Genomic DNA, 16,314 nt, shown 5'->3' on the forward strand with positions numbered 1-16,314 from the left:
ATCCCATTCTTTGATGGAATGGCTCTTGTGCGCATAAAATTTCAATTTCACAATCGAAACGCAGTCCGGAACCAGGAGAATGGGACTGGGACTGGGAATGGGACTGGGACTGAGACCCAGCGACCAGCGACACATTCCCAAGGCGAGCAGCTCAATTGCAGGCCAATAATCATAAAATTTAATAAACACATTTTCTGGTCGCCGTCCAACGATGACCGTTACCGCTCTAGTCGTGCGGTGAGACGGGGGCGCGGGAAGGGGAGGGGGGCGGGGGCCCAATGGTCACCCCTAGGGGCTACGACGATGGCCACCACAGTGGGTTAATGTATGCAAAACGCATTCAAATTTTATGTATCGCCCCGCAACGATCTCTCGGACCTTACCCCCCCACACTCGTACAACATAATTCGCTCGCCATTTGGCCCTGCCTCTTCTTACCTGGGACTCGTTTTCGGTCGCCAGTGTCTAGTGGTGTCTCTGGTGTCTCTGGTGTCTGTTGTCTGGCGGCCTCTGTTCCGCTGTTATCTTCCATGGTCTATTGGGTTTCGTGGGTTCTATCGCGGAGGGGCTTCTGTGCATGTAAATTGCATAGTTTTCGGACACTTTGGGTCACCTAATGAGGGCGACTCGTCGTCGTCAGAGTCGTCTCTGGCTCTGACTCTGGCTCTGGCTGTGTCTGGCATGGGAAATGAGAATAGGTATCTCTTGAAAGAACAGAAATGTATCAGCATTTTGCACTGTTCCATTTCGACTTGGAGAAGGGAGATCTGATCTAGTTTAGGCACATGTACATTGAACTCCTGTTAGTAGATCATCTTTTGGGGCCAGCTTTGAGGTTGGTTAAATAGATGGAATCTCAAGGAAGGGGCAAAGAAATATCTACCCATATGGGTGAGAACATTTGTCTTTCTTTACTTTTGTCAACTTTACAGGCAATTGCACTTTATGAACCGCAAATCGCATCAATTATATGATGAACTCCACTCCACTCTACTCCACTCCTCTCCTATCCTATGGCAAAAGTTTTTACAACTTTGCGGACAACTCAACGCTTAAGTTCTGCCAATAAATCAAATTTGCTGCAAGCCATAAAAACGCCAAACATTAGCACAACAAAAAAGACACCATCCCATCGCATCGCATCGCATCCCATCCCCGAAAAACAGTCCAAAGAAGTCGTAAATCTGGGAATCACTTGTCGCGATTGAGGAGAGAGCAAAACCTTCGGAATGGTGCATTAAATTTTACGCATTATTAGGAGACATCCAGTCAGTCGAACGGCCAGACAGACAGACCGAGAGACAGGACTAAGGACCAAGGATGGCACTAACAAAGGATAACAACGAAAAATTAGGCACATTTGCGGCTAAGAGGGTGAGGGACCCCCATAGACCATGGCGGGGAGGGTTGGACGCGCATCATTCCACTTCATTGGCGACTTTTCGTAACATTTGTTTGTGACGTTAATTTATACAATAATCGTGACAAGGACCAAAAAGAGAAGCGACCACAAATGCGACTGACACCGGGACGGGGAAAGCGAAGCACTGCTTAGGATTTTAAGAGTAAATGCCAAGGACTTTCCACAACACACACACACACTCGTATCCTGCCTCTCATATGTGAAGAGTGGAGTGTCGCCTTTTTAATGGAATTTTAATGTATTTGGTTTGGTTCTTTTTCCTGGCCTTTTCGCTTCAAACTGGACGCAGTTCTGGAAAATATTTTTATGAAATTTATTCTAAATTATATTCATACAAATGTTAAAAGTTTCACAGCCACATTTACATCTCCCGCCCACACACACACACACACACACACACACACACAGCGGCACATGAATATTGAAAATGTTTCCAGCAGCAGCACAACTTTCATTACAAAACGCATCCTCATATGGAAAAAGTTTTGAGGCGCCTCCCACCATTCAGACACCTCCCACCTTTTCCCCCCGCTCTTTAGATGGGGCATGAGTGTGTTAAAAGCCAGGCCCTGCATATATTAATATTCCAAAGTGTGAATGTGAATGTGAATGGGAATGGCAGGTATGGTATGGAAAATCCTAAGCAGAAACCGTGGCCCGGCAGGCGGAAAAAAAGTACAAAAACACATTAAAATTTTCATGAAAAATGTCATCAACAAAAGTTGGAAATGCAAATAATTTTTGCAAGTTGCTGTTGAGTGCTCGCAGAGACCCTTACAGGACATGCAGGACACATGACACATGGCAGACCATTTGATATGCCTTTCAGACGAGACGAGACGAGACGAGACGGGACAGGACTCACTCCTTTCCATAGCTCGCTTTTTGGGGACCCGTCCCGCATTAGAATGCATTTAAAAAGGCATTTATCATGCAGGATGCGGCTTGTAGCATGCGGCATGCCGCATGCCTGAGGATTTGTGGGCACAATCATCATCAGGCAAATCCCCGCTGATCGATCATGATTGATGGGTGTCGTGCGGGTCGTGCACCGCACACGAGAGATGAAAGGACATCGGGGCAAAAGCATATTTGTATGCAATTAAAATTCAAATTGAAATATATTTGGGGTAATATCAAACACAAATATATATTCAGGGCGTGGCCGGAATGGCAGCTGGACGTGATTTCATTAGCAAACGAAATCAAAGCCCGAATGGTGCTCCACGGCAGGATGTCTGCTCCTTGCGTTATCCTCAGCCCATACATATCCTTATGGCTGTCAGCTCTCAGCTCTCAGGCCCTGGTTTGTCGAGCAGCAGGCAGGACTGCACTCGAGTGTCGCGACGTTCGCCATTAAAACATTTGCCACGCTCACTTGGCAACATGGACAGCAGGACCAGGACCAGGACCCCAAAAAGGAAAGCAGGATAAGGGCCAAGAAGTGCTCAGAAAGCAAAGGACAATTGTTATAAAGATGGCGTCCTAAGTCGCCCCCAACGGCGCATGGAAGTCATTAACTCAAGTCGAGTGCTCTTTTATCTCGCCACTTGAGCGCATCTCAGCATCTCAGCTTCTCAGCCTCTCCAATCCGCCGTCCCCCTGCGATTCCTTGGCTGTCGTTTCCAGCGCCATTTTGTTTCAGCTCTTGTTAATTTCTATACGACAATTACACGCAACTGATAAGCGGAAAAGCAAGGAATGGCACTGAGCAAAGCACTCTCCTCTCGGCAGGAGCCAGAGATTAAAAAGCAGAGCTGGAAAAAGTTTTATGGCTCCGCCTCAGTGGAGCCGACATAAAACTGAAATTACTTACTGGAGAGCAAAAATTATCAAAGATTTATCCAGCCAGTCCCAAGTCGAAAGGGTATTATGGATGAGTCTTACATTTTGTGTTTAAAGGAAATGTGAAGGGGTGCGACACCATGTTTTTAGTGCAAGAAATCTAGAGAAATAAACCTAAACGATATACCTGTTTGATGGTAGCATGTATGTTAGATTGTAACTTGCCTGAACTGAATCTCCCTTCTGCAAGTGCATCCATAAGTCGACACTTGTTAGCGCCAATCCGCGGACACAAGACAACTCTCTGTTATCCCATTTATCTGGCAATTAATTGCTGACTTGTCAACAAATTTGGCAAGCATTTTACGAGCGTCCATAAACCACAACCAACCCTCGAAGGAATTTTACAGAGACCCCAGTCAGAAAAATCATAATGGAAAAGAGAAAGGCGAAATCTATTAACTAATTAAGAGGGACAAAACGGGGGACCAATAAAATTAAATCACGCACATACACACGCTCAATGAACGGACAGGGAACAGGGGACAGTGGACAGGGGACATCGGACAGCTATCAATTAAATTGGTGTAAAGGCGTTGTTCGAACAAGCGTATCAATTATTTTAATGAGTCGCATTGACCTGCGTATCGGGGGGAGTGCGAGAATCGATGGTCACTGGCCAGTGGACACACATTAGAATGCACCCCTCGGGCAGTCAGCGGTCAGTGGAGGGAGGGTCAGTCGATCGGGGTGTGCAATGAGGCGTTGAGGTGGTGCTTTAGATATATGATGTGATGAGAGTCGACAAGCCGACAGGCCGACCGTCGACAGTCGACAGTCGATGCAGTTTTAAACAATTTGAACAATTTGTTGGGCAATTTGCGGTTGATTTTCTGGGGCACACGACAAATGAAAACAATAAATTAACTGCTGTTAACAGCAGTAATGAATGGCCCATATGTGGGTGATTTAAAGAGCAATTAAGATAGGGGATGGAGGATGTCTGATGTCGGGTGGAGGATGGAGGATGCACTTCATTGCTTATTAAAACTGCAAAAGAGAAAAAGTGTTCTTTGCCGGTTTTTTGGGAACGTTTTGCTTAGCATATAAATTGAAAATTTGCAGCCAAAGGAAAGCATTTTGCAACAATGCAAATTTTCATGTACATAGTTTTCCTCGTTTTCCGTCTTTTTTTGGCCAAGAACGAGAATGAAAAACTTTAAGTTCCCGAGTATCCCACGAGAATGAGAGAGGTAGAGCTTAAGACCTGGACAAAGGCAAACCACACAGAAATTAATGCAGTTTTATCTCCGGCTCAAACGATTTGCATAATCGCTGTCAACTCCGCACAACACAAAGCCCGGGGAAACCCAGACGTGATGGAGGAGCAGTGGTTTGAGGGGCAGAGGCAGAGGCAGGGGCAGGGGCAGGGCACATTCATGCAATTGACACACATCATTTCACGCACTGACGCCTTTCAATAAACCAAATTTATCACACAATCTAAGCGGCAGGCAGAGAGCAGGCGACAGGCGACTGCCGACAGTCGACAGTCGACAGTCAGGGATCAAGGGAGTCCACAACAATTTAAAATCCTTCAGCATATTGAGCCCAGGACACAAACAGATACAAGTGTAATCAGTCAAGCGTTTTGTCAGCCACCGAATGACATCATCATCGCCGTGATGCTCGCCCCGAATCTGCATATCAAAAAAAAGAAAAAGAACTGGCAAACCAACCCAATTTCAGGGCGCCCTCTTGCACAAAAGGGTTGCTGATTAGAGCCCTGGTTCACGGTTTCGTGAACCATGAATGAATGGCTTCGTTTTGCGGTTGATGCGGCTGTGCGCTGTGGGCTGTGGGCCATCGTTTATCAAGCCATCAGCGGCAAGGTGTGACACCCACAAGAGAGACAAGAGTTAAGCCCGCACCCAGAACCCAGAACCCATTCCCAGAACCCACTCCCAGCCGCATCCATGGGCATGGAAATCATCCCAACTAATTCCAACAGGAGCCAGAGGAACGCCGGAGGAACGACATTTGTAAATCTCGACGCGTTCTGTTGATGTTTTTAATTAATTTTTGTTTTTCCAGGGGTTGTGGCTTTTGCCTCTGTAAAAGAGGGTTTCACTTTTGAGGGTCTTCCTCCGTTTGCGCCTTTTTTTTGATATGATAAACTTGTTGAGGTGTTGATTTGTGATCCGCATTAATTTGTCAATCACAGGTCGTGCGTTAGCTCTGGAATCTAAGATGGAAATCTAAAAATTTGCAAAAATACTATGAATATATTATGGAGTCCTCCATTTCATCTTGGGGAGGCACTGCACTCCATGGTGTACTTTTAATTAGTAGAAAATATTTTCTCAAACCATAACTGGAGCGCTTTCAGGGGCTTGTAGTAATATCCATTGAGATCTGCTAATAAGGGAAACGCATCGGCAGCTGCACTTGCCGCAGAGTCAAGTCTGGGCCTCAATCAACATTGCATTGATTCATAAGTCTCTCATTACAACACCCAGCAGCACAGCACAGCACAGCTCCGATACGATACTCGTAGCAATGTAGATACTCTGCTCCTTCGTTTCCTGGGCCCATGCTCCTTGGAGATGTTTTCATCATGTGGTGGCATTGTTTTTGCCATTCTGCACATACACAAAATTGATTTCATTCACAACATGCCACGTTTGCCTCATTAAATCATCACTCAGTAACTATCAATGTTCGATTGGGTCTGCCACAGATGCTTTGCTGCCTGCTGCCTGCTGCCTGGTGCCCTCCGTCCCGCAGCTCATGTAAAAATCAGTGCTCGAGTGCTCAGAAAAATGCAAGTTGAGGCCAGCAGCATACTCGCCGGACAACCGGGCAGCCGGGCAACCGGGCAGCCCAGAGAACAGATCAAATTAATTATGAATCAGAAAACAATGTAATTACATGAAATCCGATCGATGAACATGGGGCCACTGGCACAAACCAGAAACCCACTGAAAAACCAATGGAAAAAAATGCGAGAAAATAAACGAAAAAGGTAGAAAACGCAATTGACATTTTTACAACGTTGTAGCCAAGGAACGTCGCTTCGTTCGGGGCCAAGCGAGAACAGCAGGGAAAGTTCAGTTCAGCCGCAGAAACATGACAAATATCTGTGACAATCGACTGATTGTTGTTGGGTGCTCGCTCCTCTCAGCTGGCATCGGATCGTGATCCTCAGGCTCCTCTGGCTCCTCTGGCATCTCTGATTCGATTCCTGTGGAACCCGTTTGCGCACGCGTGAATGCCGCTGAGCCAGCGGGAATTGTTTGATGGCGCTAAACGGCCTGTTGGGCCTTCGAATGCTGCCGCTGGCCCACAGCCGCCTGACTGCTGTGCTAATAGTCGGAGATATATATCACAGCGGGAAGTGCTAGCCAAACGACAGCCAAACTTGGCTACATGTTCTACGAGGACGAGGACTATGATGCCTTGGGGTGCCCCAAAGAGGAGGAGGCGGAGGAAAGCGGAAGCCCAACCAAATGACAAGCAAAGAGATCCGCCTTTTGCGCATTAAATGGAAAAAAGGTTGACTAAACAAAGAAAGGGTTCGCCGAATTTCACATTGGATGAAACTGCTTTAAATTCGATATTGGAAAAAAGTTGACACGTATTGAAAGCGGTCTGTTCAAAATGCTCTAAAAGAACATTGGTTTTTACAGTTTTTGCAAACAAGATAGTTTATTTCAAAATAAATTTAAAAGATTAAAGGAAGAGTAGCCTCCTTTTTGTGGTTACAGGGATAGATACAAGGATTTTCCTCTGGCTAGATGGTGAAGGTTTTGCGTTCCTAGAGTTTCCGACTTATTCTTCCTTCTCTTTGCTGCAAATCATTTTAAATGAGAATTTTCTTAAATTTTATATCCTTAAAATGTTATAATTTATTCTTTAAGGAATTTAATTCATAGAATTCAAAAATTTTAAGCTAAATTATAAACTAATTTAAAGGAATTTTGCGCATATATTTTGCACCAATTTTTATCTATTTTTTTTGCACTTTGAACTGCGCATGGAAAGTTTTTCTCAGCTCCTCCTATTTTCAACGCGCGAATGGCAAAGCGCAACACACACACCCGCAATCATACACACACACACACATCTACAGACACACATTCGTAGGCGCCACTCACATACGGAGGCAGCCGCAGTGGGAGCAGCAGCGGAAGAAGCAGCGCAGCAGCAGCATCGACTATTTTCGTAGCATACTTTTAGGTGGTGGCTGCATCTTCGTATATAGACGAGGATTCGGTCTCCTCTGTATGCTTGTGTGTGTGTGTGTGTGTGCTGGGCTATGTATATTTATTTACTCAACTGTCACTGCAGTACCACGCCCCTACGAACCATCCACAGCCCCAAACCACCGCCCAACTAGCCGCTCATTCCCACCCACCTGCTCCTTACATATATTTTCAATTTGTCTGCAGCTTGAAATTGCTTTTTTGTGCATTTTGTCAAATGAATTTTCCACGTCGCTCACAGGAATTATTTGGAATTTGTTTGCAGCTGCTGGTGCTGCTTTTGCTGCTTTTGCTGCTTTCTCATCCTTAGACTTCTATATATTTCGTTGATTTATACGCATTATACTTATACTTGGGCCATACCAGCATACCAGTCTGCGAGTGTATGTGTGTGTGTCTCTTTATTTGTGAGCACTAAAATTCTTATCTCGTCGTCAACTAATTTTGTGATTGCATGCTGCGTCTGCGAAGCTGCAAGCGAGAAGGGAAAATGCTCTGAATTTAAATTGGATTTTTGCGCACATTAAAATGCATTTTCCGTCGTGTTAGTTATGAATGCATATGAGACGAAGGAGTGAGACCCGAGTGGAGAGGGTCTCCAGAATAGGGAATAGTGAATGGGGATGGGAATCGGGATGGGAATGGGTATGGGGATGTGGATAGGGAAAATCAGGAGCACCTACACTGACTCGACTACACTAAATGTTTACGTTTCCTGAGCGTCAGGCACAACATTTAGCAATGTTTTTCCAGCATTTCGGAAATAATTGCCGACATTCCATTCCGAATGGAGCCATAAAAAACCCCTTGACGTGACGGTTAGCCACAAAACCAACGAAAAGGCAAATAAGAACAAAAAAAAGACAAAGGGAAAATGGAAAATGGAAAAAAAAATAAATATAAAATGTAACGAAATACTCGTAACGTGGGCAGAACATAGAACATGGCTAATTCTTGCATGACAATTTCACATTCATAACCCTTTTTGTCGGTGTGCTGTCCGCTGGTCGACAGTCGGGCAACGCTGCCAGTCTTCCGTCTCATAATTATGCTCTACATAGAGCCCTGTGAAAGGGTAGACTAGCTCAATGACGAGGTTGGAAAAGTAGAGCAACCTAAGGACATCCTAGCAGCCTTAGAGGTGATGATCCTCAGAGGCAGGTATTTTCTAGACTTTCAAGTCCCCAATTTCCATACACTCAAACCTTCGATTTCCATTCATCAGTCTCTACTCACAATTCCTTCTGCAGGCAGAGTATTCCATAGTTCATATTATCCATTTATGCTCCATTTTCCCCCACTGTGACACGCTATTTTTTTTTTGTTTTTCTACCAGTTCTATATCATGGCATTTCCACGGCTATTTTGTAAGCCGCGATTTGCGATTGTTCATTTCCAGCGGTCTGTTAATTGTTAATTTTTATGGTCTGGCAATTGCCACAACAAGAAGAGCAGAGCCGTGGCAGGCAGATACAACAGACCGAACCGAACCGAACCAAACAGAAAAGAAAATAACAGACAGTGGAAATAAAGAAATTAAAGTGCCGGGCCCCCCGGGGTAGAGAGGAGAGGTCTGCTCTTTTGCTGGTTGTTAGAAGAGCCTATAAAAACAATTTAGTAAGCAATAAAAATTCTGAAAATAGCTTCAAATTGAATTTCAGCAAAGCATGCTACGTTCGTTTTTTATCTATCGATAAGGCCATAGGCTAAGATACTCGAACGCGTAGAGGAATGGCCGGAAGTGTGCATGTGTGTGTGTGTGTCGATAGAGGGGAGTTGGCCAATTGCTTGGGTGCTTGTGCCTCAGCCCTCCAACACCCACGGCTCTGCTCTGCTCGGTTCGGCTCAGGAAACATCAAAAAGCGAGGCCATTAAAGGATACTTTTTTTCCCACATTCGTGGCAACCCTTTCACGCACTTACGCAGCTTGAACAAACAGTGGGAGAAAGGGTGGTGGGGTTGGGGGTTTCAATTTTAAAGTAAATATTTGCCTCTAGGGTGCTTTTGATATTTATTACTCGTACCTTTTCGGGGGTCACTCGATAGTGAGAGGACATTAGCCTCGAGTGCTGACCAAACGAAAGCAATAAGCACGGCAATAAATTTGGGATTTTCAAGTGGTGTGGCGACTATTGCTCTTTGGAGGACTGGCCTGCCAATTGCGTTACTCGTAGATCTCACCAGTTAATTCAAACAAATTGCAATTATGGCCGGGCTCCCATCCAACCCAGAACCCCACTCCAGCAGCAGACCCGAACAGACAGCTGACAAATGACTGAAAGGCACAGGCTGGGGAGACATTAAGCGATTAACTCGTTGAGTCCGAGGCAGGAGCTGGAGCTGGAGCTGGAACTGGGACTGGGTACTGAGTACTGGGAACTGAAGTTGAAGCTGGGGGCTGACTTAAGGCAACTTAACATATTGTTAACTTGGCAAACGGCATGTTTTGGACCAATCCCCAATGTCTTAAGGGGATTTCGGTGTCCTTGCCTGATGATGCATTCCACTCGCCCGCCCTGCCCTGCCCTTCCGTCCCGTGCCGTCCAATGACATGCAAATGTATGCAGATCTGCGCCTTTTGTCATGTCAACGCAAGGCAAATCGACAACCGAACCGAAAAATGTTTCTAACCAACTCAACTCGTTGTGAAACCTTTTGGTTTCTGTCTCTCTACTGTGATGTGATATTTCCTTAAATCTGCGCGCATGTTTTGTGTGGGGCATAGTATAAAAAATGCAAAATAAATGCGTAAATCTCTAACAGCGAAAGGTGGAGACAGACCATGGATTGGGGATTGCCTGGTAAATGTGTCTGCAAAGTTTTTTTTTCTCCTTTTTTTTGCATTTTTTTGCAGGTGCCATCCATGTGTTTTGTGTGTTCCTCTCTCCACGATGTGTGTCTGCCCGATTTCAGACGAGGACAACGAAGCCAGAGCGACAGTTCATCAACTTGACTTGTGATTTCCGGTTTTCGGTTGTATTTTTTTGGACTTTTTTCACTTTTGTTCACTTACTTTAAAAGCGGATTAGGCGGAGACAAACGCCCACGGTGGCATTTGCGTACATACATACGTACTCCCATAAGAGTATGAGAGTATGCGAGTATGCGAGTGGTGAAGGGCTTAGTTAGCATGTCTGAGATCGTTGATGTGGGTTCTATGCTTTCGAGGTAAAGGAATGTCAAGGTGGAATCAAGTCAATGATGTGGGATTGTGGCAGGAGCGGACTTATGCCCGTATGATTAATGCTTTTCTGGGAAACATTCATGAGATTATTGGTACATTTATCTGCGCCTTGCATACTCTTTAATTATAGAAGGAAATTCATGAATTTCCTTTACCAGTCTCCCCACCAGCTGTTCTTATAGGAATTTCAGAAAAAATATTCCAACACATTTTTGTACATTTCTCTAACGCAGTTCCCTTTCTCTTGCTTTCTTGGATGTTCAACAGCTGCCGCAGCTTGTTTGCAATTCACACATCGACGGCAGCGTTTAGAAGGCAACCACACCACACCCCTCACCCCACACGCCCTGCCACCTGATCCACCAAACGATGTGCCAAAAAATCCCAACCACTTGAACCTGAGGCTATACCTGTACTCGTGCCCGTGCTCTCCCCGTACGTATCGCCACCGTTCTACGTTCGTTCTGTGGCAGTGCAAAAACAACTTTTCGAGAGTAGAAAAAATAAAGCGAAAATGTTTTAACGCTCCGACGCATAACGACAACAAACAAATCGCTTCATTTAACAATAAATAGCTGCCAGCGACGACGTTTCAAAAAAGCAAACACACGATGAGAAAACAATCGATGGAAGAAATGCTCAACTGAAAAAATAATCGCTTACTGAACACGGAATAATGTTTGGCATGTGCCACGCCCAAGGTGCACAAGTGGCACTTGTTGAAGATCGAATGGAGTGGATCGGATCACACGTGCGTGTGCCCGTTCGGCAATTAGATTGAAAGGCCTTCCACCTCTGCTCCGGCACATTAATTATGCCTGCCTGCTCCTGCTCCTGCTCCTTCTCCTGCTGCTTCTCCTGCTGCTTCTGCTGCTGCTGCTGCTGCTCTACGAGTAATTGCCGATCCAGTGGGGCGTGTCGAACGCATGGAAGAGCGAACCACTTTGCTGCAATTGTTCGTGGAATGTTCCACCTGGAAATGAAGTCAAATTAACAATAGACCCACTCTAGGCAGGGGATACTGCTCGTAGTCGTAATTATGATGATAACAATCAGCGATTCAGCGGTTCAGCAGAGAGGATGGAATGGCCAAAGAACATGCATCATCTTGGGTAAGTTTTAGATTACAATAACCTCTGCAAATACCTCTCTTCTCTGCAGCCTACTCGTATCGCTTCCCATAGGCAGCTCCCTCTCCATTTTGGCTGTCCTGTCCAAAAATGTTGCTGAAAGCAATAGCAAATTGAACTTGAGGCCAAACATGCAACTTCCTTCCTTGACTTGGTGACTTGGTGACTTCCTTGGCTTATCCTGACCCTCTCGACTGGGCAGCGGTGGCGAGGCCATGTGGCATGCCATGTTGCCATTTTCCTCGAGACATTTTGAGGCTAATTAAATCCACGGCGGGGCAAGAAAAAAGCGAATGCTAAACACTTTCCGGCATTGACATTTTTTCCAGCCGCTGAGTTGAGTGGAAAATATTAAGCATACGACATGTGCTCCCGGCCTCAAGAGCCAAGATTTATGTAATGGCAGCGTTATTTTTTGTCACAGGACCTGCTACATATACGACTACACAATTAAAAGTGTCTAACAAAAAGTTGTGAGGCCGGAAATGTTTGCCTGGTGATATTTATGACACTTTAAAGACCGCTGACAGCCATCCTTGGGCTGTGCTGGGCTGGGCCAGTCTGGGCTGCTTTAAGCGATTCCCTCGATTCCGCACGGCTCCAAGGCTTTCAAGGACTTTGGCAATTAAAAATGCGGCGTTGGCTTATCGCACGCGCCAGGACAAGTGTTGGCTCTGGTGGTTTCCTTTCTGGTTCGTTCCTTCTTTGCTGGTTAAAAAGTTTTCACCGCAATTTCCCCGCCCCGAGACCCACGACAAGGTGTTGAAAGTTTCCGCGGAAGTTTTCGCCACAGGCTGTGTAATCCGTGGAGAGAGAATTATGTACTGGGAGTGGGAGAGTGGAAAGGGAGAGCTTTAATCCTGTGCTTGGGTCCTTTATTGCGGCTGATAAGAAATAAGTGTTGAACAAATTTATATGGTGCGGAAGGACGAGCAGGCAATTAGCGGGCTAATCAAATAATCCGCTGAAAATTGCTGGAGCCATTCTACTAAAAATCTTCCCCACGACGTCGTCCTCAGCAGAAAAGTCGCCAGCGCAACCCAGGCCGGTGCTGCGAGTGGAGGATGAAGCACAGCATGGAGTTCAGCCCGACGGCGGTGAGATGCTGCAGCAAGAAGAGCAGTGCCATATATGTGTAAGCTTCTTTAAAGGACTCCGATTCCAGCAGGCTTGACAATGGCCACATTGTCATCAATCTGTAGCAACTTTTGCCATAGAAATAGGCAGTGTGCAACATGTAAGCCAGAGCGTAGGTCCAGGGGTACTTGTCGAACACTAAGTGCACAGTCGCGGGAAGGTAGCGCAGAACCAATGAACAAATCGCCGTATATTTGCAGGCCTCTTGGAAGGCCTCCCTCACATTGTCAATCTTAATTTCGAAAGTCGGGTAGTCCCACTGGGTGTCCGGATGCACCGCGGGGTACAGCAGTGTGCACCACAATCCAAGCAGGACCAAGAACGTGATCACGATTTCCAAGAAATATTTCAACATTTTTATGCTTTTTGCTCGACAATTTGAAAGTAAACAAATGTTTGCAATGACAGAATTTACTCTGAAGATCTAAGATGTAAGCCACTTTACTTTTCAGTTTCTCCAAAGCCTCCTAGGCTATGTGATTTCTAGTGAACGTACACTAAAAGTAAAGTCAGTCAATTTGCAGAATTATTGACCAATAAAACAGCCAAGAAGCCTTCTAAAAACAACCTGTAAAGTAACCAAAGCTCAGTGGCTTGTAAAGTGGTGGTAAATCCCTGATTTAATGCGGCTGTTAAACCTTTTTCCCCAAGAGATGGAATGCTTTTGTATGGTAGTTTTGCATTTTCCACCAATATTTCACCGGAACATTAACATTTTTGCGAAATACCACCACAGTCATGTCATTGCCCGTGTTCATGGCGAGCGAAATCCACTTTGATGCGCCTTTCATGTCCAGAACCCCGAACACTTACAGAAACCTCACACTCCCCAAAGAATGAAGACGAAGTCCTGGCCATAAGGCACACATTGACGCACCTCATGCGGTGACAACGACCAAGGCGTGTTCCTCTAATACCCGCGCAAAATATGACCAAAGCCCAGGCACAAAGCTCCTTTAAGCGCTCGCCACAGGACGCTGTCAGGACTGTCAGAGAGGGGGGCATAAAACAGGCCTAAGCAAAATGTTCACACTAAGCACACCGCACCGCCAAAAGTCAAACAGAAGACACTAGTCACAGAAGACACAGCAGAGAAGCAGAGCACCAGAGCAGCAGACAGCCACAGAAATCTCCTCGAGTTCGAGGGAAATTTATGTGCCTCGGGGCGGTAACTTCATTATGCAATGACCTACAATGAAATGGGCGCTGGCGTTGCACAAAATTTATGTGCAAAGTTGAGAGACAGCCTAAGTACAAGTACGGACGGACTACGCTACCAACTCCAGCTCCAGCTCCAGCTCCAGCTATGGCTGTGGTTTACCCTCGGCCCAGACATGTTCAAGCTGTCCGCTTGAAGTCGTCTTCCCGTTCCCCAGACTTTTGAATAGTTTTTACGACTATGGCTGATAAAAGCCAAATAAAAACGGAATCCAGAGGCAAGCTATTCAATGAGCTCCATGGGCAGTCACACCAGAGCGATAAGAAGCGGCTAATCAGCCAGCAATTACTCGGCTTTGGGCCCAGTTCACAGTTGACTCTCAGATAGAGAGGTATGTTGGTTAAAAGACTCCTGTTTTTGGCCCTATTTGGCATCGCTTCGGCTGTAGAGCAAGTGCGCTACGACAACTACAAGGTCTACAATGTGCGGATCGATGATCGGCAGCAGTTCAACTTGCTCAATGCCCAGGAGAAAGTCTTGAGGGTAGGGAAAAACATGCATTCTATAAGGAATCTCTCTGACAATCCATCATTTAGCTCAGCAGCTGGCGGGAGGTGAGACATTTGGGAGAATCCTCGGACATTATGGTGGCCCCCCAGTACGAGGAGACCTTTGAGAGTCTCCTGCTGAAGCACAACATTAGCTACAGCCTCAAGATCGACAATGTTCAGCGGCACATCGATGCCCAAAGGTCCTTGCAGCGCACTGGCTACCACGAATGGACACAGTACCACACCCTGGACGAGATCTATGCGTGGCTGGATCTGATCGAGTCGCGTTATCCGGATATAGTCAAACCTTTCACAATTGGCGACTCCTACGAGGGAAGGCCCATTCGTGGCGTGAAGATCTCGTATCAGGAGGGAAATCCAGCTGTATTTATTGAATCAAATATTCATGCCCGCGAATGGATTACCTCGGCGACGATCACCTACTTTATCGATGAGCTGCTGGTGCCCCGCAACCCTGGGGTCAGGGATTTGGCCTACAATGTGGACTGGTACATCATACCCGTCCTGAATGTGGATGGATTTGTTTACTCACATGAAGTGGTGAGTGGAAGTCGTATCCGGCGATGCGATTAGATCAAATACGTGCCGATTCATTTACGATGCCACTAATCTTATCGCCAACTACTCTAAGTGGCAATCAATTGCGATTAATAACTCTCTGATCGATTGCCGGTAGGAACGACTGTGGCGCAAGTCTCGCATGCCCTCGGATCCAACGGGGGAGTGTATTGGCACCGACCTGAATCGCAACTTTGATTTTCTTTGGATGTGTCAGTACCATCTATACATTTACCGATCCACCAGAAACTAAAGCTTCTATGTTAATCACTAGTGACTGGCGCTAGTGCTGATCCCTGCTCCGAGATCTATGCCGGACCCTCCGCCGAATCCGATCCAGAGATCAGCCAACTGACGGCGTATATCAATAACTCAATACCAGAGGGAACCATCAAGATCTATATATCCCTGCACTCCTACGGACAGTATGTGCTCTCCCCCTGGGGCCACACCGATGCGGAATTCCCCGAGCACTATCCCCAGATGATGCATGTAGCCAAGGGCTTCTCGGATGCACTCTACAGGAGATATGGCACGGTGTTCACCTACGGTTCTAGTGCCACAACTTTATGTGGGTTACCATTTGTTAATCCTTTAGTATTTCCCCATTATATTTATGTTCTTTCTCAGATGAAGTCTCTGGATCTGGCAAGGAATGGGCCTATGCTGTGAAGAACATCACCATTCCCTACACCATAGAACTGAGGGACAAAGGAGAGCTCGGGTTTGTCCTGCCACCCGAGGACATTATTCCAGTTGCCCGAGAGGTGACGGAGGGTTTCGTGGGCATGATAGCAGCCGCTCGGGAGGTGGATGTATTGTAAGAGTGAAATAAAAACAAACCCGCCACCCATTCAGCGGAAAATGCTCCCCCGTTTGACGGCGCCACTGCGTCGAGTCGATTCGAGTCGAGTCGAGAGCTTTTGCTCCGCCCCAAAAACGAAAGGCAAGCGCCGAAGCTTCCAATCAGCAACGACGCATCGTTTTTGGGGGAAAGCGAAGCCGGGAATGCGAATGTGCGAGTGCCGGCCCGAATCGTTTGATAAGGAAGAGGCAGCTAACGGTTGCATCTTTCCTTGCTTTTTTTGTCGTGCCGCTTGG

General features: G+C 46.2%; 1 protein-coding gene and 1 long non-coding RNA gene across 3 annotated transcripts in view; both read left to right on the plus strand.

Annotated features, from left to right (window-relative positions):
• Nucleotides 1-11,493, plus strand: part of LOC26534105 (uncharacterized) — an 82,044-nt gene extending 70,551 nt beyond the window's left edge. For both annotated transcript variants that reach the window (XR_004469995.1, XR_004469994.1), the window contains one exon: nucleotides 10,925-11,493. This is a non-coding gene — a long non-coding RNA (uncharacterized lncRNA). The remainder of the gene's footprint in view (nucleotides 1-10,924) is intronic.
• A 2,943-nt stretch (nucleotides 11,494-14,436) lies between these two features.
• On the plus strand, nucleotides 14,437-16,090 carry LOC4812166 (zinc carboxypeptidase). The gene is made up of 5 exons (XM_001352802.4): nucleotides 14,437-14,626; nucleotides 14,680-15,195; nucleotides 15,332-15,425; nucleotides 15,488-15,784; nucleotides 15,844-16,090. Exons 1-5 carry the CDS (start codon nucleotides 14,477-14,479, stop codon nucleotides 16,035-16,037), a joined length of 1,251 nt encoding a protein of 416 aa, XP_001352838.2. The 5' UTR covers nucleotides 14,437-14,476; the 3' UTR covers nucleotides 16,038-16,090.
• The last annotated feature ends 224 nt before the right edge of the window (nucleotides 16,091-16,314 follow it).

This window comes from Drosophila pseudoobscura, chromosome X, assembly GCF_009870125.1.
Source record: "Drosophila pseudoobscura strain MV-25-SWS-2005 chromosome X, UCI_Dpse_MV25, whole genome shotgun sequence".
NCBI classification, from domain to species: Eukaryota; Metazoa; Arthropoda; class Insecta; order Diptera; family Drosophilidae; genus Drosophila; species Drosophila pseudoobscura.